General features: G+C 37.3%; 1 protein-coding gene across 7 annotated transcripts in view; it reads left to right on the forward strand.

Annotated features, from left to right (window-relative positions):
• The window catches only part of FNDC3A (fibronectin type III domain containing 3A), a 111811-nt gene that overhangs the window by 56868 nt on the left and 38248 nt on the right, over nucleotides 1–16695 (forward strand). For 4 of the 7 annotated variants that reach the window (XM_021528415.2, XM_021528414.2, XM_021528416.3 and 1 more), the window contains 4 exons: nucleotides 3601–3677; nucleotides 8303–8540; nucleotides 11089–11361; nucleotides 13433–13491. In XM_021528415.2, the coding sequence (XP_021384090.1) occupies nucleotides 3601–3677; nucleotides 8303–8540; nucleotides 11089–11361; nucleotides 13433–13491 (647 nt within the window). Of the gene's footprint in view, nucleotides 1–3600; nucleotides 3678–8302; nucleotides 8541–11088; nucleotides 11362–13432; nucleotides 13492–14204; nucleotides 14534–16695 lie in introns of those variants that run through there. The other 3 variants (XM_077781402.1, XM_077781403.1, XM_077781404.1) reach the window with 2 other exon arrangements.

Below are 16695 nucleotides of genomic sequence, written 5' to 3' on the forward strand. Positions count from 1 at the left end.
TTCCTGATTCTGTTGTTTGCTGATGCTTTGTAATAACTCTCACTTCACAGTAAAACACACTGGTTTTGTCATGCAGCAGTCCAGCCAATACCTAAAAATATGAAAATTCCTCTTACAGTGTATTACACCACAAGAGAGTAGAGATCTTCACATTACTGAAGAAAAAAAATACATGTTTTTTAGCATATTATAATTTTATTTTCAGATAAAATTTTGCAGGTTGTAGTATGTTTCCTATCAAGAAATCGGTAATCTTGCTGTAAAACACAATGTTCATTCAAAACACCTGTGAAGTCTGCTGACTTTTTGTCCCATGTTTATTATTTTCTTGGATATCCGCCTAGAAATTTCATTTCACAGCCACTTGGAAATCCAATCAGAAGTAAATTTGAGTTCTTGAATATTCAAATATGTTTTCATTAGTTCTGGTACTTAAAGTGCAAAAGATGGGATGCAAATTTTGAAACTGCTGATTTGACTCTATTCTAACATTGCAATAGTTTTTCATACATTTAGTTTGTGCCTTTACTTTTGTGACTGCTAGATTATGGTATACTGAAAATGGCTTTGTGGATCAACCTTTGTACTGGATGGGAGATAACTGCTCTGTGTTTGTTAGAGAGATTAAAGTGCTAAATAAGTAAACCTTAAAAAGGTTGTTAAACAGTATTCTCTAGATTCTTAAAGCAAAACAAAACAGAAAAGCCAAACACAGATAATCACCAGTTCTCAAAGAAACCACTTGCATATGTGAGTTTTGTCATCAACCAAGGACATGGTATTCTGTAAGAAGTTCAAGTAAATGTGGTCTCAATTCTCCCTTTACTTGAAAATTACATCGTTTAAAATTGTGAGTTTAATGGAAGTATCAGTGTTTTGTACTCATTATAGAAAATCTGCAGGTAAGTGATGCAAGATACAAGTTGTATAAAACCCACTTTCTTATGTAAGAATTTAAACCATTATTTATTTCAATGGCAACTTACAATAAATGTGTTTCCATTATTTTTGACCTTTTGGAATTGTAGTAAAGTAATGCACTATTTTAAGTTTCTCTAGCTGATTTTTGCTTCACTTTCTTTTTAGCACTTCATACTCGGGAGAAACTTTTGCGGAAACATGTTTCAGTTTCAGATGAGCAAAAACACTGGAATAATGTTCAGTTCTCAATTTATAGCTTACTGTAGTCTTTATATTCTTCACTGTTGCACAGTTCAGTGAATAATTCATTAAAGACCTTGTTCTTAAAAACGTCTTCACCCCCTCCCCCTGTTGTGGGTTAGCATTTTGTTGATAATAAAGGTGATTCCTTTTAGGTAACATGTTTGCAAACTTCTGTGTCTTATTCTAAAGAAGTTCCTATAATATGTGCAATCAAGTTGGATTGCATGCTGCTTTTCTAAGGAGTGATTTTCATTGCTTTTCCCATTGCTTTCAGACAGAGGTACCTTTATTTTTCTGTGAAGTCCATATGTATCAGAATGAGATGTGCTAATCTTATTTACCGTACTTTGCATTTACTATGTACTTTCCATTTGCCAATCCTAACAGAGTTTTAAAAATCATTAAGGTGGAGCTATGAATGCCCTTTTAGAAGTATTACTGAAACTACATTAAATTGGATTGGTACTTTTGGTAGCTTCAGTAGACTGAATTTGAAATTTGCAGAATGCAGCCTACAATGTCTGAATTCCAACATTTTGTCTTGTCACAAAACATGTTCAAATTCTATTGTGTTTCAGTATTTCTTTAATTATTAAAATTCAGTGTTTGTTCCCTTGTGTATTTAAAACACAGCAACATAAGGCCATTCCTCTTGAGCATGCTCACTCTGGTAGGAGCCAGTATAAAATACTAAAGAAGACAGCATAAGGATAGGGCAGGCACACAGAAGAAACTTACTTGTTCATGAAACAATAGTGGTATTTATATTTTTTACAGCTCTTAATGGATTACTTCTTCCAAATGGAACCTAATCTTTAGTTTCGACACTGTTCTTAAAGCAAGGAGTTAGACAATTTAGCTGTGCATTTTATGAGAAATTCCCTTATCTGTTTTAAAACTTGGTGAATTAGTTCTTGCAAATGAGAAATTATAAATTATCTATTTTTCCATTTTTAGTTTTTTTTTTTAAATAGGTCTTTTACTGTTTCTCTGCTACCAGCCCTTTAACCATCTTCTGGTGGAATAATCCTGGTCTCTTGAATCTTTCCTGATAAACAGGTGGAAAGCCACTGTAAACATTTTTTTTTACCCTTTTCTAGTCCTGTGTGTTCTTTTTGAAAGGTGGAGTCAAACACATTGCTCAAGGATTTGAGGTACGGCATGAATTTATACCACAGCATAATGATGTTTTCTGCTTGTTCCCCTTCATTAGTAATGATTTTTTAATGTTCTCTCTTTCTACGAATACCACTAAACACCACTTGGCTGGTATGTCTTTGGAAATCCATGTAGTAGCTGCACTGTGTGTTTGTTTGCATCTGATTTATGGCTTATCACTGTAAAGAAACACTTCTGGTATTATCCAGGTGCATTACTTGGCACCTCTGGGTTTTTGTCATCTGATCTGTGAGTACTGTGAGATCCTTTGCAGCTCTCTTAGAACATAGCAACAATTTATCACCTTGCTGTTCATTTGCTTTTCTGGAAGCTTTGTCTAATACACAGAACAGGTTCTTGAGGTGCCTGTGGGACTCTTCTCTTGATCACTCAAAGAACTTCGAAAGCTGATAATTTACTTCTCTTATTTTCCTGTTCTTCAATCAATTATTAATGGAAAGACCTTTTCCCTTTTTAACCAAAGGCAGCATTACTTCTTTAAGGGTCTTTGAGAGATAGTGTCAAAATCCTTTTGAAAATCCAAGTATGTAACAGCATCCCAGTGCTCTTTGAAGGTATCTGATTTTCTAGGCAATACTTTATCTACGAATGCCACCTTAACACATAAATTGTGTCATATTTATCTAAACGTGTGTAAACTCCTTTCTTTATGGTTTGTATGGTACAAGGATCATCATGGTGTCCTGACTTTTCCTGTTAGCTGGAGCAGACTTACTAGTTGGTAATACACTGCCTTTTCCATGGGACCCTAAATTCATGTCTCGTTTGCCCCCTCCCACTGCTGTGGTACTGAGACTAATTTAGTTGATAAGACCATAGTAAAAACCAGCTATTTTGTAAGTAATTTTCTTTGTAACTCTTAACTAAATAGGTTCTGTTTTCAGCAGCTGGTTTCAAATATCTTTGTTTGTTTCTGTTTTATGGTCATCTTCTGGTATTTCTTTTCATCTTGGGGCATTTCTTTTGATTTGTCAACAGTTGAGTTTTTACATGAGCTCTTCTGTGAGCTTATTGACAGAGAAGGGAGAAATATCTGCTGGGTTGTTTTTTTTTTTTAGCTTGTTTCTGGTTTTGTTCAACTGGTTTTTAGATTTCAAAGAATGCCTAATGCTGTAATTTTATCTGTACAGTTCATTGCCTTTGTTTATCCATGTTGTCTTGTATATTTTTCACAGAGACTTTACAGCTCAGTATGTTCTTTCATCTTTCTCAAATTATTAAATAGTGCTGTACTGAATATTTCTGTAACCCACTTAGGTCCTGCTCAGGTTCCAATGATGTCCCCAAATGGTTCAGTGCCTACTATTTATGTGCCTCCTGGATATGCCCCACAGGTATGTCACTTCACTTGCTTCTTAATTTATTTTCATGCAAATTTTGGAACTGGAACCATAATCACTAATTTAATAAGATAATTGGTTAGATTTCAGTCACTATGATCAAGCACGGAGATAAGAGGAGACATCTCTCAGTATTTCTGAAATGGGAGACTTCTTATGCTGTGTCTGTGCCTGTTCAGTTATATATTAACTATGTACATGACAGTAGCATGCACAGTTCCTTGCTGAGTTCAGAATCCTAAAGTACTAGGTGCTTTCTGAATATAAAATGCAGTCGTGAACCAAATATTGTTGGGGACATGTACTGATTCCTGTGTTAGTGGATATTTTATAGTGGCAGCAATATATATAAAATATATAGTATATAATTTATACATTTACATAGTTCATGTCTGGGAATTTCCCTGTAGATAAGGAGAAAAACAGGTCAGTTGAAAAAGTACAGCAAACAACATGGAAAAAATGTCAGCTGTCCATTGGGACTACGTTATCACATAAAAAGTGTTTCCACCACTTATCTTAAAATGCAGCTCATTTTTTCACTGCTGTGTGATTACTGATTTAGATGCCTGGAAATTAAATGTGAGCTAGATAACCTGGACATCCTGTAAAGTAGATTAAAAGGATGATTTCTCTTGGCTGTTTCTTACATGTGAGTTATAATGAGATGTGTGGCCTTTTAGATGCTGCCTCTTTTTTTCCCTCGTGTGTAGAACAAGTCTAGGGCTTAGTAGGTCAGATCTGGAAGTTAGAGCAGTTGAATGCCACTCCCCATGATGTAAGTTTCTCTCAGGACATTCTGTTATCATGACCAGTCTACCTCTGATTAAGTGTGTATCCAATGGTGTACACTGTGAAGGGACTACAGTGCATAAAATCCAACAAAAAAGCCCACAGTGTCAGCAGATGTTGGACAAATTATTTAAACAACATTAAAAAATTGTCCTCTAGCAAAAGAAAAGGCTGTTAGGGCAGGCAGAGTACTACTCTGATTTTATCTTTCATCTCTTAGAAGTTTACTGTGGTAAATTGATTGTTTGCATCCTTTGTAGTTGCGTTCCCAAGCAGGCAGAAGAAAAATGACTTATAAATAATCATTAGAAGTCCATATATCTTCAGATCATAGTAAAAATTGCTAGTTCCTATTAGAATTAATTTTTCAAGAAGAGAAAGAAATTTAGAACTAAGTAAAAATTGGAATTTTAGTATATTTCTTATTTGTTTAATTCGATGAAGTACATGTTTTAAAAGTTGTGTAACATGTGCCAATCTGAAAAATATTTTTTTAATTAGTTTATCCTTCCTTTGAGGACAGTTTGAATTAAAGATGCTGAGGGGCTGGGCCTTGGCCCATTCATTAGCCTTTCACTGGAGTTTGTTAGTCCAAGCAGGTGTTGTTTTAGCACAGCACTCTGACCTTTGAACTGCAGGTGTCTCACATCTATCCAGCTCAGAGTGCAAGTGGAATGAGCTCATCTGCTGTTTTCATCTGAGTAGAAGTACCATAGTCCAGAAGGACCTATAGTTTATAAGCCTTCTGAAGGGTTTATGACTGACAAAACATACCAGACTTTGAGGTTTATGATGGGAGTTCCTCTTACAAGCCAGAAGATTTGATAGCAGTCTTGCAAAATGGGAAAGTCTAACATTATTGAGCTAAGAGTTTTCTGCAGTCCTAGCAAACTTCTATGGTTTCTTCAGGTATAGTATATTTTTAAAGGTCAGCAGCTGCAATTTTATTTTGTATTGAATAGGAAACCAGCTAAATGTCCTAAGCTGTCTGCCTGGAAGAACTTCAACATAATGATATTTTGATTCTCCATTTTCATTTAGTTCTATTATGCCTCTGCTTGCTTCAGTTCCCGTTTGGCTGTAGTACAGTGTACTGTCCTCTGTTAGAAGTTGGGGATAACCATTGAATAAAAGATTTATTTTTCTTATGTCACATAACTAAAAAGCAATTCATCAGCTGATTTCCTTTTCCTTTCCTCTTCTTTTGGAAGTGTAGTTGTAAAACTGAAAGAAAGCACATCTTTATTCATCCTCTCCTAAGCCATCTATATTCACCATCTGCAGTGAGTTTTCCAGTTCACTCAACCAAACAGGCCTGTGCCAGAACCATGTTTTGCTAGCACAACTGGCATAATAGAGAGCTTGTTTACGTTTTAAACTTAAAATTATAGACTCAGCATGATGCTCTGACTGCTTTTTGGAGCGTTTTTATCTGTGTAGTTGTCTGTAAGAGGCCTACCATTGAGCAGATGTTAGATCTGGAAACACAGTTACAGGCTTGTTTAAACATAAGGTCCCTGCTGGTATGAATTGGGTGACTATTTCTAAGTTATTTAGGCTATTAGCAGACCCAAGGAAACAAGCTGTAAACTAAGCAGCTAGTTTGTTTTTTAATGGGAGCTGCTTCCTACATAATCTGAGTTTACTCATAAAAATCATAATAAGTTGCAGTATTTTGAGGGTTTTGTAACCAAAAGGGACTTAAATAATTAAAACTACATTTCAGTGTTTAGAGAATTTCATTGGACAGCAGAAGTTCTAGTTGTTTTTACTGCTAATATATTCTGCCTTTAGGGTATCACACAGCTATGGTTGCACATATTTGAATTGTATTGTCTTTAATTACTCTTTCCCAAGAAGGATAGATTTCTGTGTATAGAAAATAACCCATTTCTTAAAGTCATATGGTATGCATGTTTTTTAAAGCTGCGTTCACTTACGTAACATTAATTTCCAATTGTCTGTTAAGTAAAGTGAGGTCAGATCCATTGTGTACACACTTTTGTGTCTTCTGAATGCTGTTGTATATGCATATCCTACAGTACCAGAAGCATGCAGCTCTATCTAAAGCACTGTTTCTTTCAGCACAGTGGTGAAGTTTTGAAACAATTTCCTGTACCAATCTCACCTTGCATTGGTTCAGCTAGCAGGATAATTTGGGGCTGTACAAATTAGATTGCTGGCAGAGAAAACAAAATCAGAAGCTCTGTTCCAGATGTACCAGATGCACATCAACCCCTAATGGGGACATGTAAAACCAATGATCCTCCAAGCAGCTTTCTGTCACAGACTTGATGAAAGCATTCACTCTAGGGCACAGGGCTAAATCTAGCCAAGCATGATTCCATTAACCTTAAACAGTGGAGCTGAAAACAGCTTGGCACTAAGTGTTTTGATCTATTGATCTGTTCCTGTTGCACCAGGATGTTTATTTGTGTATGTGTACATGTCCCCATCTCATTTCAAATGTCAGTGAAAAGTTATGTCATAGGGTTGCTTTGTCCCCTGCTATTCAATGTAGTCATGATGTTCCATTCTTCTCCCCCTTTTCTGAATAAGTGTTCTATCTTAAACCTTCCATTGCTGTTTCTGCTGTGACTTTACAACATTTTACTAGGAAATGAAGAACATTTTATTTGTTGGCATCCCATACACTAAATTTACTGTTACCACAATACACGAGTCAAAATATGCCAAGATTGTCTCTAGATGTCTTCAACAGTCATGTATTTATGTGAGTTTATAAACATTTAGAGAGGGTAATGATGTGAGGTGCTTCAGGGGCAGATCCTTGTTCCTGGTCTAGTTTGTGACCCACTCTTATTTACTGAACATTTTCTGCTTCAGTACTTGGTAGGTAGTTTGTGCCCTTGTGCTTGCTTTCCACCAGAGCTCCATGTGCTGCACAGCCCAGACATGCTACAAATACCATGCTCAGCACACCTCAGCTCTGTGCATCATACAGATTCTCATAATGGGATTGCATATGCTACTGCCACTGCCTGGAAATTCTGCCAACGTTGCTAAGGGCCACAGTCTGGTACCTCACACATAGGCTGATGTCACATCTCCCATTTGCTAATTTTTCACAATCCCTTACACTACAGTCTGCCAATGGCTGCCACAAAGGCCCTGTTTTCTGAGTAGCAGGTGACTTTCTTCAAGATTCAAGACTTCTTTACAGGTAGAAAGATACGGGGAGGAGAAAGACAAAAAATTTTAGAACTACTTGACTTGTGAAGGAGTTTTGAGAGGGCTGACTACTATCCTGGTAGTTTGTTTGCTGACAGCTTGATGCACATGATGGTTGCTGCAGAGCCAGTATGGCTGGTGTCTCCTGGGTTAGTGTTGGTGGGCTAAGTTGGGGACAGAGCAAAAAACAGGCATTTCTTTGCTTTTGTCTCTCTATTGATGCAGAGTGAAGTCTGTCAGTTCACCAGTTCATTTCTAGGAAGCAATCTAGTTGTTATGCTGTCAAACAAATCCTACAGCAGTGTAGCATACAAGTGCTGTGAATGAGGGTGGAAACAGGACCCTTAGGAGAAGCTGGGCTCGTGCCATTAATACCCCAGGTTGTTTGTTATATACTCTTACAGGCAGATTTTTTAAAAGTTTTCTTCCCCACCACATTGAGAAATTAATGGCATTGCTGCAGTTAATACACTTAACATAGCCCTTTAATGTCCCTTTTTTTCCTATGCTATTTCCTGTTTTCCTTTTATCAGATTTAAGGGATTTACTATTCCTGATTTTGTGTAAGGATCTATAGAAACATATTTTTCAGACTGTCATTTCTCTTTTGGTGCGTGGTGTCTCTCACTGTACAGGTTATTGAGGATAACGGTGTTCGAAGGGTTGTGGTGGTTCCCCAGGCTCCAGAATTTCATCCTGGTGGTCACGCAGTGATACACAGGCCTCCACATCCCCCACTGCCTGGCTTCCTTCCTCTTCCAGCCATGATACCTCCTCCACCTCGTCACATATACTCACCTGTGACTGGAGCCGGTGACATGGCAACGCAGTACATTCCACAGTATCACACTTCACAAGTCTATGGGGATGTGGGTAAGTAGCTCATCAATTATTGCCAATTTTGACAAAGGGAATAATGTTCTGCCTCATTTCCAGTATCTGTTAGGTTATTGTGAGGGCTTTGTTAAGCAAGACTTACAGCTTGAATGGGAGTCATATCCAAAAAAAGTTACGTGGATACCAACCTTGATTTAGCTGAAGCTTATTATTCCAGAAGTTTTTTTTTAATTTATTTGGTTGTCTGTTAAGTGATCCACTAAACTTAAGAGATTGCTTCTCACATGTGTAAGTTACAGATTTTCCCAGGAAAATGGTGCAGAAAGTGTTTGTAGTGATTCAGCATTTGAATCCACGCCTGAGCATAGTTCTGAGATCTCCTGTTTTGCAAACATCCTTTTGAAGTATGAAATAGGAATTCTTAGTATTAGGGAAAAATGTGGTTCATTTTTCATAAAACTATGTGCATTTAATTGAATGTCCCTTTGAAGTCCAGTTGGATTAATGAGGTGCCACTAACCTAAATTTAATAAAGTGGTTAAAGCCATCTTTGATACTGCTGTTGACATCTGCCTTTACTGTGGTTTGGAGGCAAAATGTACTTGTATTCAAACTCAGGGGCTGGTTTGTTAGATTAATATTTACATTTCTGGTAGATTTGCTTTTCTTTAGGTAAGGCAGGTGCCGACCTTGAAAGACTTTCAGAGAGCAGTTCTAGGTTTCTGTTTTTAGAAAAAGCTAGAAGCTATGAGGAGGGAGGTTAAACACAACTTTTCAACATTCTGTGATACCACTAAAATAACCTAAAAATGGCCTTCATCAGTTCGCTGAGCTTAAATGGTACGAGCAAAGTGATCAGATAAGAATATACGAATATCTTGATCTTTCTGGAATTCTTAGTGTTTCTGTATTCTTATGTTGTACTTCATTTCTTCTTGCACTACTTTGATAATAGTACATTACTAGATAGTCTTTGGGTGCTTCTTTGTAGTTTTATTAATTTCCTGACTTCTTATAGATGGCAGTTGTTTGCTTTTAGTTTGCTAAATTAAGAAACTGGGGTATGATAATTAAACTCATAAAATGGTGTTTCTTAATGGAATAATTTTTTATATTTCTGCTGCCATGTTATATAACTTTAAATATTAATTCGGGTATAATTTACTAAACTGCTAATGTAAAAAAAATGATGAAGTGGGATTCTTTGTTTGCTTTATTTTCAATGTGTATGTAAAATGCCTTTGGGTTTAGCAAAGTTAAGTATTAATATTGTAATTTATTTGCTACAGATTTCATATTTAATTCTGGATCTCTGACTTTGGCTGTAGCTTTCAAAAGTCAAAACCCACAGTTAGGCTCCTATTTCAGGAATCTAAATTTAAGGGAAAAGCCAAACAAACAAAAAAAAATTTAAAAAACACACACACAAAAAAAAAATACCACCCACAGAAAACAGCCAGATGCTCACAGAGAACAGTAGTTGCCTGACAGGAGCACTGAACTCTCTAAATCTAGTGAAAAATCACATTTCTAAATAGAAACAGTTTATCTAGAAGTCCTCTGTCATACTTTCTTTGAATTAAGCTGACTTAAAAAAATAACAGAAATTGGGAAGTTCTCTGATTTTTTTTTTTCTTTTTATCCTTGCAAGGAAGTTCTTATTTGATTTTATTTTTAGTACTTCTTATCTATAAGGAATAAAAAATAATGTATACTTCAGACTGACTTATCCAACTTACCTGAAAATGAGCAAATTGTATGGTGATTTTGAATTTGAAGGATGTTTTTTTTAAAGCTTTCAGCATTTATCATAGGCAGGGTTACACTGAAGAAAGATATGGTATATAAAGTCTCGAGTCAGTAAAGTGTTTCTAAGCATAAAGGTGAAATGAATACAAATGTAGAACTGGATAAAGGAGTTCACCAATTCACAGTTTAATGCTGAGTAGTCTGGTGCTGACTTTTTTCCAAAGCCAGTTCTGACTTACAGATGAAACTTCGGGGCGGCTGCAGCAATGCCTGGGGTTACTGTGTACAGGTATAGTGCACTTACAAGGACTGGCCGAGCTGTCTTCAGTGTTTTGGTGTCTTTCCATTGCCACATAGAACACAGGTTCTATGTTTCTATGCTTTTATGGGTGTTTTCCCTGTTGATTCCTGCTGAAGCATCATTAAAGTATTAGAGCTCTAGCTGCATTCCAAAACGTAATGGATTTTTTTATTCAACATTACCTCAAACCTTCTCCAGTGTAGTAAAGTAGCACATTTTTTCTGTATAGACTTCCTCCTGTACCTCAAGGAATATTACAGAAACATTTCAAGAGTAATTTTTAAGTGGAGAAAATATGGGGGAGGGAAAGATTACACTCCCTTCCCTAATATATTGTTATTACACTCTCTTCCCTAATATATTGTTAATGTCCATTTAATGTGTATCAGTTTACCTGCTGGACACTTCAGTTTTCAAATAGGAGTAGCGATACAGCTTTACACACAGGTGCACATTTAACTTGTATAGCATTTTTAGGTAAATTTTAAAATTCTGTTCTGTTCTTAATGATTTGTTTTTCCTTCCTTCATTTAGATACTCTGCCTGCTCATGGAAGATCCAACTTTAGAGATGAAAGGTCTAGTAAAACATATGAAAGGTTACAAAAAAAGTTAAAAGATCGACATGGAACTCAGAAGGATAAGTTAAACAGTCCTCCATCATCTCCTCAGAAATGTCCTTCTCCTACAAGTGAACCTAACGGACTTACAAAAGGACAGGATGCAGCTGGCATAAGCACAGGTTCTACCAAATGCAAGTCTTTGGGTAAAGGAAAAAGCAATTCTCAGACAGATACAGAAGTAGAAGGTAGGTGTTATCAAAAATACTGCACATATACACATATTAACATATGATGCAAGCCCAGTGTCTGGACTGGACAAATAATCATATATTACTAATATAGTGGCTGAACATAACGTTTGTATATAGAACACCACACTTTGACAGTCTTGAAGTGAGTAGCAACCTCGAAGTGCCCTGACTTACATAGAGTGGAGTTAAGGGTGATCAGCCTGCTCATCACATGGGAATGTGAGCCTAAGAAAACAAAAACTACTGGTAGGGAAATCTCCATGTAAATTTGAGGAAGTATTATGAGTCACATTTCGTGACACTGTTTATAGAAAAATCTCTGTTTTGTTCAGAGTGCTTGCATTTTAAGAAATCACAGAATATTGATGGCCTGCTTGTTATTGTAGAAAACATGGAAAGAATCGAGTGTCTGAATCAAAATATATACGTCCAACTTGATAAAGAATATTTTGGAAAAGAGATACTGCTGTTACATAAAATTGATCTATCCCTACACACTCACTGTTGAAAGACGGTTGTAGAAAAAGGCTGGTCCTCACATTAGTTCATGTTTTCTAAGACACTACCATAGGGAGTGTGCTTATTAGTAATATCTTTATTTCACTGGGAAGTTCGTGACCTCATAAATGGACTGAATTCACTCAGTCATATAGTCATTGTCAAATCTGATGTGTCACTATGCAACTTTGAGGTATCTGCCATAGTCCTTCAGATTGTGAACATGATGTCAAAGACATATCATCAGCCAGGAGCAATGTTCTCAGAATAAGGAACTGTAATTGGTGATGCTAAGGGAAATAAACCATGATTTTTCTCAATTCTCTGAAGTTTACTTTGAGATAATAATTTTGTGCTGATGTATGTTAGATTGCTGTAAACTAAATGAATTGTGAAGAAAGTACATCTAATCAAAATCAGGAAATCTCAACCTATGAGAGCTGTTTAAAAACATGTGTAGATGATATGCTATGCAAGCTTAGTACCAACGGTCACATTTGAGATACAACCTAAAATCAGAAGTTGGGAACTATTGCTTCAAACCTGGATATCTGTCACTATAGTTCCACAGTGGCAGTTTACTTTCTGTTAGGCTTCAGTTTACTTTCTGTTTGTTGGTGTCTGTCTATGAGCTAACTTTAACAAGGCACAAGTGATGAAATATACTGTTGTTTACACATTACAAAAATTATAGTGATGTTTCCTTAGAAATATTTTATATGAAAAATGGGAATGTCCACTTCTCAAAACTATTTTAGGAGGCATTGGGGAGAATTGTGTGCTGAGATTTAGACTTGCCAAACAGAAGGTGGTGACTTAGAGTTGTCGTATCAGTCAGAAAAGTATTTTATTTGTTTCAACAGCATAAGCTGTCTTAAAAACAGAGAATTGTCATTAGATTTGATCTGTTTTTTTGATAATTTTGTCAGGCTTTGTTTTCTTTCATGTTTAGTTTAAGGCATGTTAAATGAATTAAAAATGCCTGGCCACACCTTCAAAACTGAGTAGCCTGTTCACTTTCGCTATTGAGATAATAAAATTTAAATATTATGTGATAAAAGCAGATAAAATGCTTTCTGTAGACTATAAATCCTTTATAAAGCTCATCTATACCTTCAGCTGGCACAAAACACCTTTGATTGTTTCCCTTGCAATTGAGGAAGGCCAGCAATGTTACCAGTAGGCTCCCAGCTGATGTGCAGTAACATATTCAAACTACTGTAACCTGACTGTATCTACATCCAAAGAGAAATCTGTGGGAGATCTCCAAGATCTTAAGTTCTCCAGAGCAACAGTTGGTTTAAAGTTATACATTAATAAATTATAACCAGGCTTTCTGTATTCCATAAAGCACAGAAGGGATTTAGAAATAGTTTTATATTAACAACTTCTTCAGAAGTTTTTTTTGGTTTCATGTTGTCCTAGATGAATGCAAGTTAGCAAGATGTTCTACTTTATAAATGCTTTCTTCCGTGTGCAATTGTTGAATTTAAAGAGCTATATCACTGTAAAGTTACTGCACAATATTCATGGGTACTTCTCTTTTGCTTTGATTTTGTTTTTTAAGAAAAGGATGAAGAAACAAAAGCACTGGAAGCACTTCTTTCTAATATAGCCAAGCCAGTGGTAAGTAACAAAAGCTTTCCATAAAATCAGAATATATCTGTTGCTATTTTACACAATCGCACCTCTGTTTCTCTCTCTTAAGTTTAAAGGGCCTTTAATTTTCCATACTAAAACAAGTTCATTTAACTTCCAGTCACTGTACTATAAACAACCAGAGCAATTTTTAGTGTATGAACATTTATGAAACTAAAATTGTCTTGATACTTCCACTGCAGAATTCTTCTGGCTATTCTGTGACTCTCAATATTAACATAACTACAGAATCTGTACTCAAATTCCTGCAACTTTGTTTAGTCTTAACTGTACAGGAAGCAATTTTACATACTACAAATCTCTATGCATGAGAGATACCTGGCAAGGTTTTGGAAACATCACCAAAAATGAGGTTTTGTAAAATATTATTTGCAAAGTAGAGAAAAAATATCACCTATTTCTCTTTCAAGAGTTTTTGGCAGCTTCAGGGAAGAGAGACATAAAATTCACCACAGAAGGTGACTATCAGCAGTGGACTTCTGACCTACCTGCTTGAAAATTTACCAACATATTTTCAGTTTATAAAACTGATGCATATTTTTGTGTAGATACTCTTTAAAGCATTGTTGCCAAATTCAGTAGTTTCTTACATTTTAGAGCAGGCCAATGTTTTTTTCTTTCATTGTCTGTACCTTACCTGGTCCCAACTTTTCTCTGAAGATTGCATATCTTTTCCAAAAATCTTCACTACAATCATGAGTCCACCATCTTTCCTGAGTAAAAACAGTCTGTGTTCCCCATTGTAGCACAGTCCATACAACTGAAACTCCAGGAAGAGCTTGCCATGGGTTCATCCAGTCAGTCAGCTACTTCCTCCAATCATCTGCTACCTACCTTCTTCCCTTCACTTTCCAGGTAACCTTGCCCCAGTTTAGTGCCCTAGTCTTGATTTTTCTTTCATATGTTTCTTTACAGCCTGATGAGGAGAGGCCAAGAGAGCTGGGGCTGTTTAGCCTGGAGAAGTGAAGGCTCAGAGGGGATCTTATCAATGTATATAGATACCTGCAAGGCAAGTGCACAGAGGATGGAGCCAGGCTCTTTTCAGTGTGCCCAGCATCAGAACCAGAGGCAGTGGGCCTAAACTGAAACACAGGAGGTTCCCTCTGAACATCAGGAAACATTTTCGTACTGTGAGGACATCAGCTCTGGCACAACTTGGGCAGAGAGTTTGTGGAGACTTCCTCTTTGGAGATACTGAAAAATTATCTGGACATAGTTCCTGGCAGCTGGCTTTACATGGCCCTGCTTAAAAAAGGGATTTGGACCAGATGACCTCCATGGGTCCCTTCTAACTTCAACCATTCTGTGATCAGTGGTTGTCCAAGTGCTGAGCAGGGATTGTATAGAGGAAGTCTTGAACACTTGGTGTCCTGCTCTGTCTGAGTATCAGGATGAGTTGACATGTCTTCAGTGCCCCTTGTATCATTGGTGGCTAAGCAGCATGGAGGTAGGAGCGGTCTGAAATTGGGATGTTAGCAGTGACTGCATTGCCAAGGGGAATTCTGAAGTCTCTCTGAATGAGACTGTAAAGAAACAGTAGTTATCTCCCCACCGTGTTCTTGCTTGAGTGTCATTGTGTAGAGCGGTGTGCCACAAATGATCTCTGCAGGCCTCAGAAGGCATCACAGGCAGTGGTACTCTGCTACAGATTCAGAGTGTACACAAGGCAGAAAGCTAGACTTCTGGCACTTGGAGAGGCATATGCTTTATGAAGGCAAGGGACTGTCATGGCTGTGAGGGGGTGGAAGTCTAGCTGATGTTGGAGCTTGGGGGAGTGTGGTACGATGTGAGAGGAGTCTCTGTTACCTATTTGGGCCTTGCAGGATCTCAAGTCACCCTCCCACAGTTCCATCAAGGAGATGTTTTCCTTCACTTTTTTAGTTTGTTCTCCTTCAAATAAATGAGGACTCTTTTTTCTTGACTTCTCTTTGTGGTTCTCATCAGAAATATTCCTGAAGATTTTTTATTAATGTTTCGGCTCAAGCACTTACTACGAGGATTGTGGTTTCTGCTGGATCATCAGTACTCTGTTCCCTGGGTGAACCGTGCTGGCACGGGCAGTACTGGCTGTGGGGGTGGCCATACAATCAGATGATCATACAGGGTGCTGTCCAGTACAGTGTCCATTACACCATATCCTACTCCAGAAAGCCTGGAGCTGTGCTGACCTGTCCTGAGCTGTCCCATGTCTCAATGTCTGGGTCCAGGGCATGTACATCTAAATCAGGTGGTGGTCTCCATCATGATCTTTCATTCACGAATACCTTTCATTTCTATGTAGTATGGGATGCCTCGATTTTGCTACCTCCAGACTCCTTATCCTTTCATACATGGCAGTGTTAAGTCAAGTTGATTAAATGATACTGGCACCAGATGACCCTTCGACTTTGGGGTCTTGAGCTATTTATACCCAGATTTAAATTGGAGTGGTTCTGCAGATTGCATCTCGGTGGTTGAGCAAAGTCTTCACTAGCTGTCATGTGTGTTAACCAAATAACAAAGTAAGCAGAAAAGAAGACCTGAAAAAGTAAAAGCCAAATGAAGTATGATGCAGAAGGCAATAAGAGGCAATAAAAGCTCAGAATTTCAGGGTTGGTTATATAGCATGTACATCCCTTTGGAGAACATCATACTTTCTGGTTCTGTGTATGTTCGCGGACTTCTGGCATGGGATACACCTCACTCACAGTTAAGTATATTGGGTTACTGTGAATGCAGTCCAGATTGCCCCTGATAAAACTGCTCTTTTGTTTGACCCAAATGGCATGTGTAACATATTTAATAAGGATATTCACTTTGGCAAGCTGGATTGCTAATGAAGACAAGCTCACCTCTTGTTTCTAAAGTGCTAGAGCCTGACCCAGGTATTAAACTCTGCTTTGCAGAACACATAGTGTTCAGAGTTGCATCCAGAATCAATTGCAGCTGCTTGCATAAGTATACAAAGTAATAAGTAATGCAAAGTTTTTCTAAAAAGCCACTCCCAACTGTCTCAGAACACATAATAGTAGTGGATTCTCCTGATCGTAAATTTTGGCTCTTCAAAAATACTTTTTCCTTATGTCTCACAGTGGTAGAAAATACCTATGTATGAAGGAAATGCAGTAAGTCAGATGGCAGTTTGGCATTAGCAAAGTGTTAGATGGGGTGTTCTGGGCAAAGCACTAAAGA

Source organism: Lonchura striata, chromosome 2 (assembly GCF_046129695.1).
Source record: "Lonchura striata isolate bLonStr1 chromosome 2, bLonStr1.mat, whole genome shotgun sequence".
Lineage (NCBI taxonomy): Eukaryota > Metazoa > Chordata > Aves > Passeriformes > Estrildidae > Lonchura > Lonchura striata.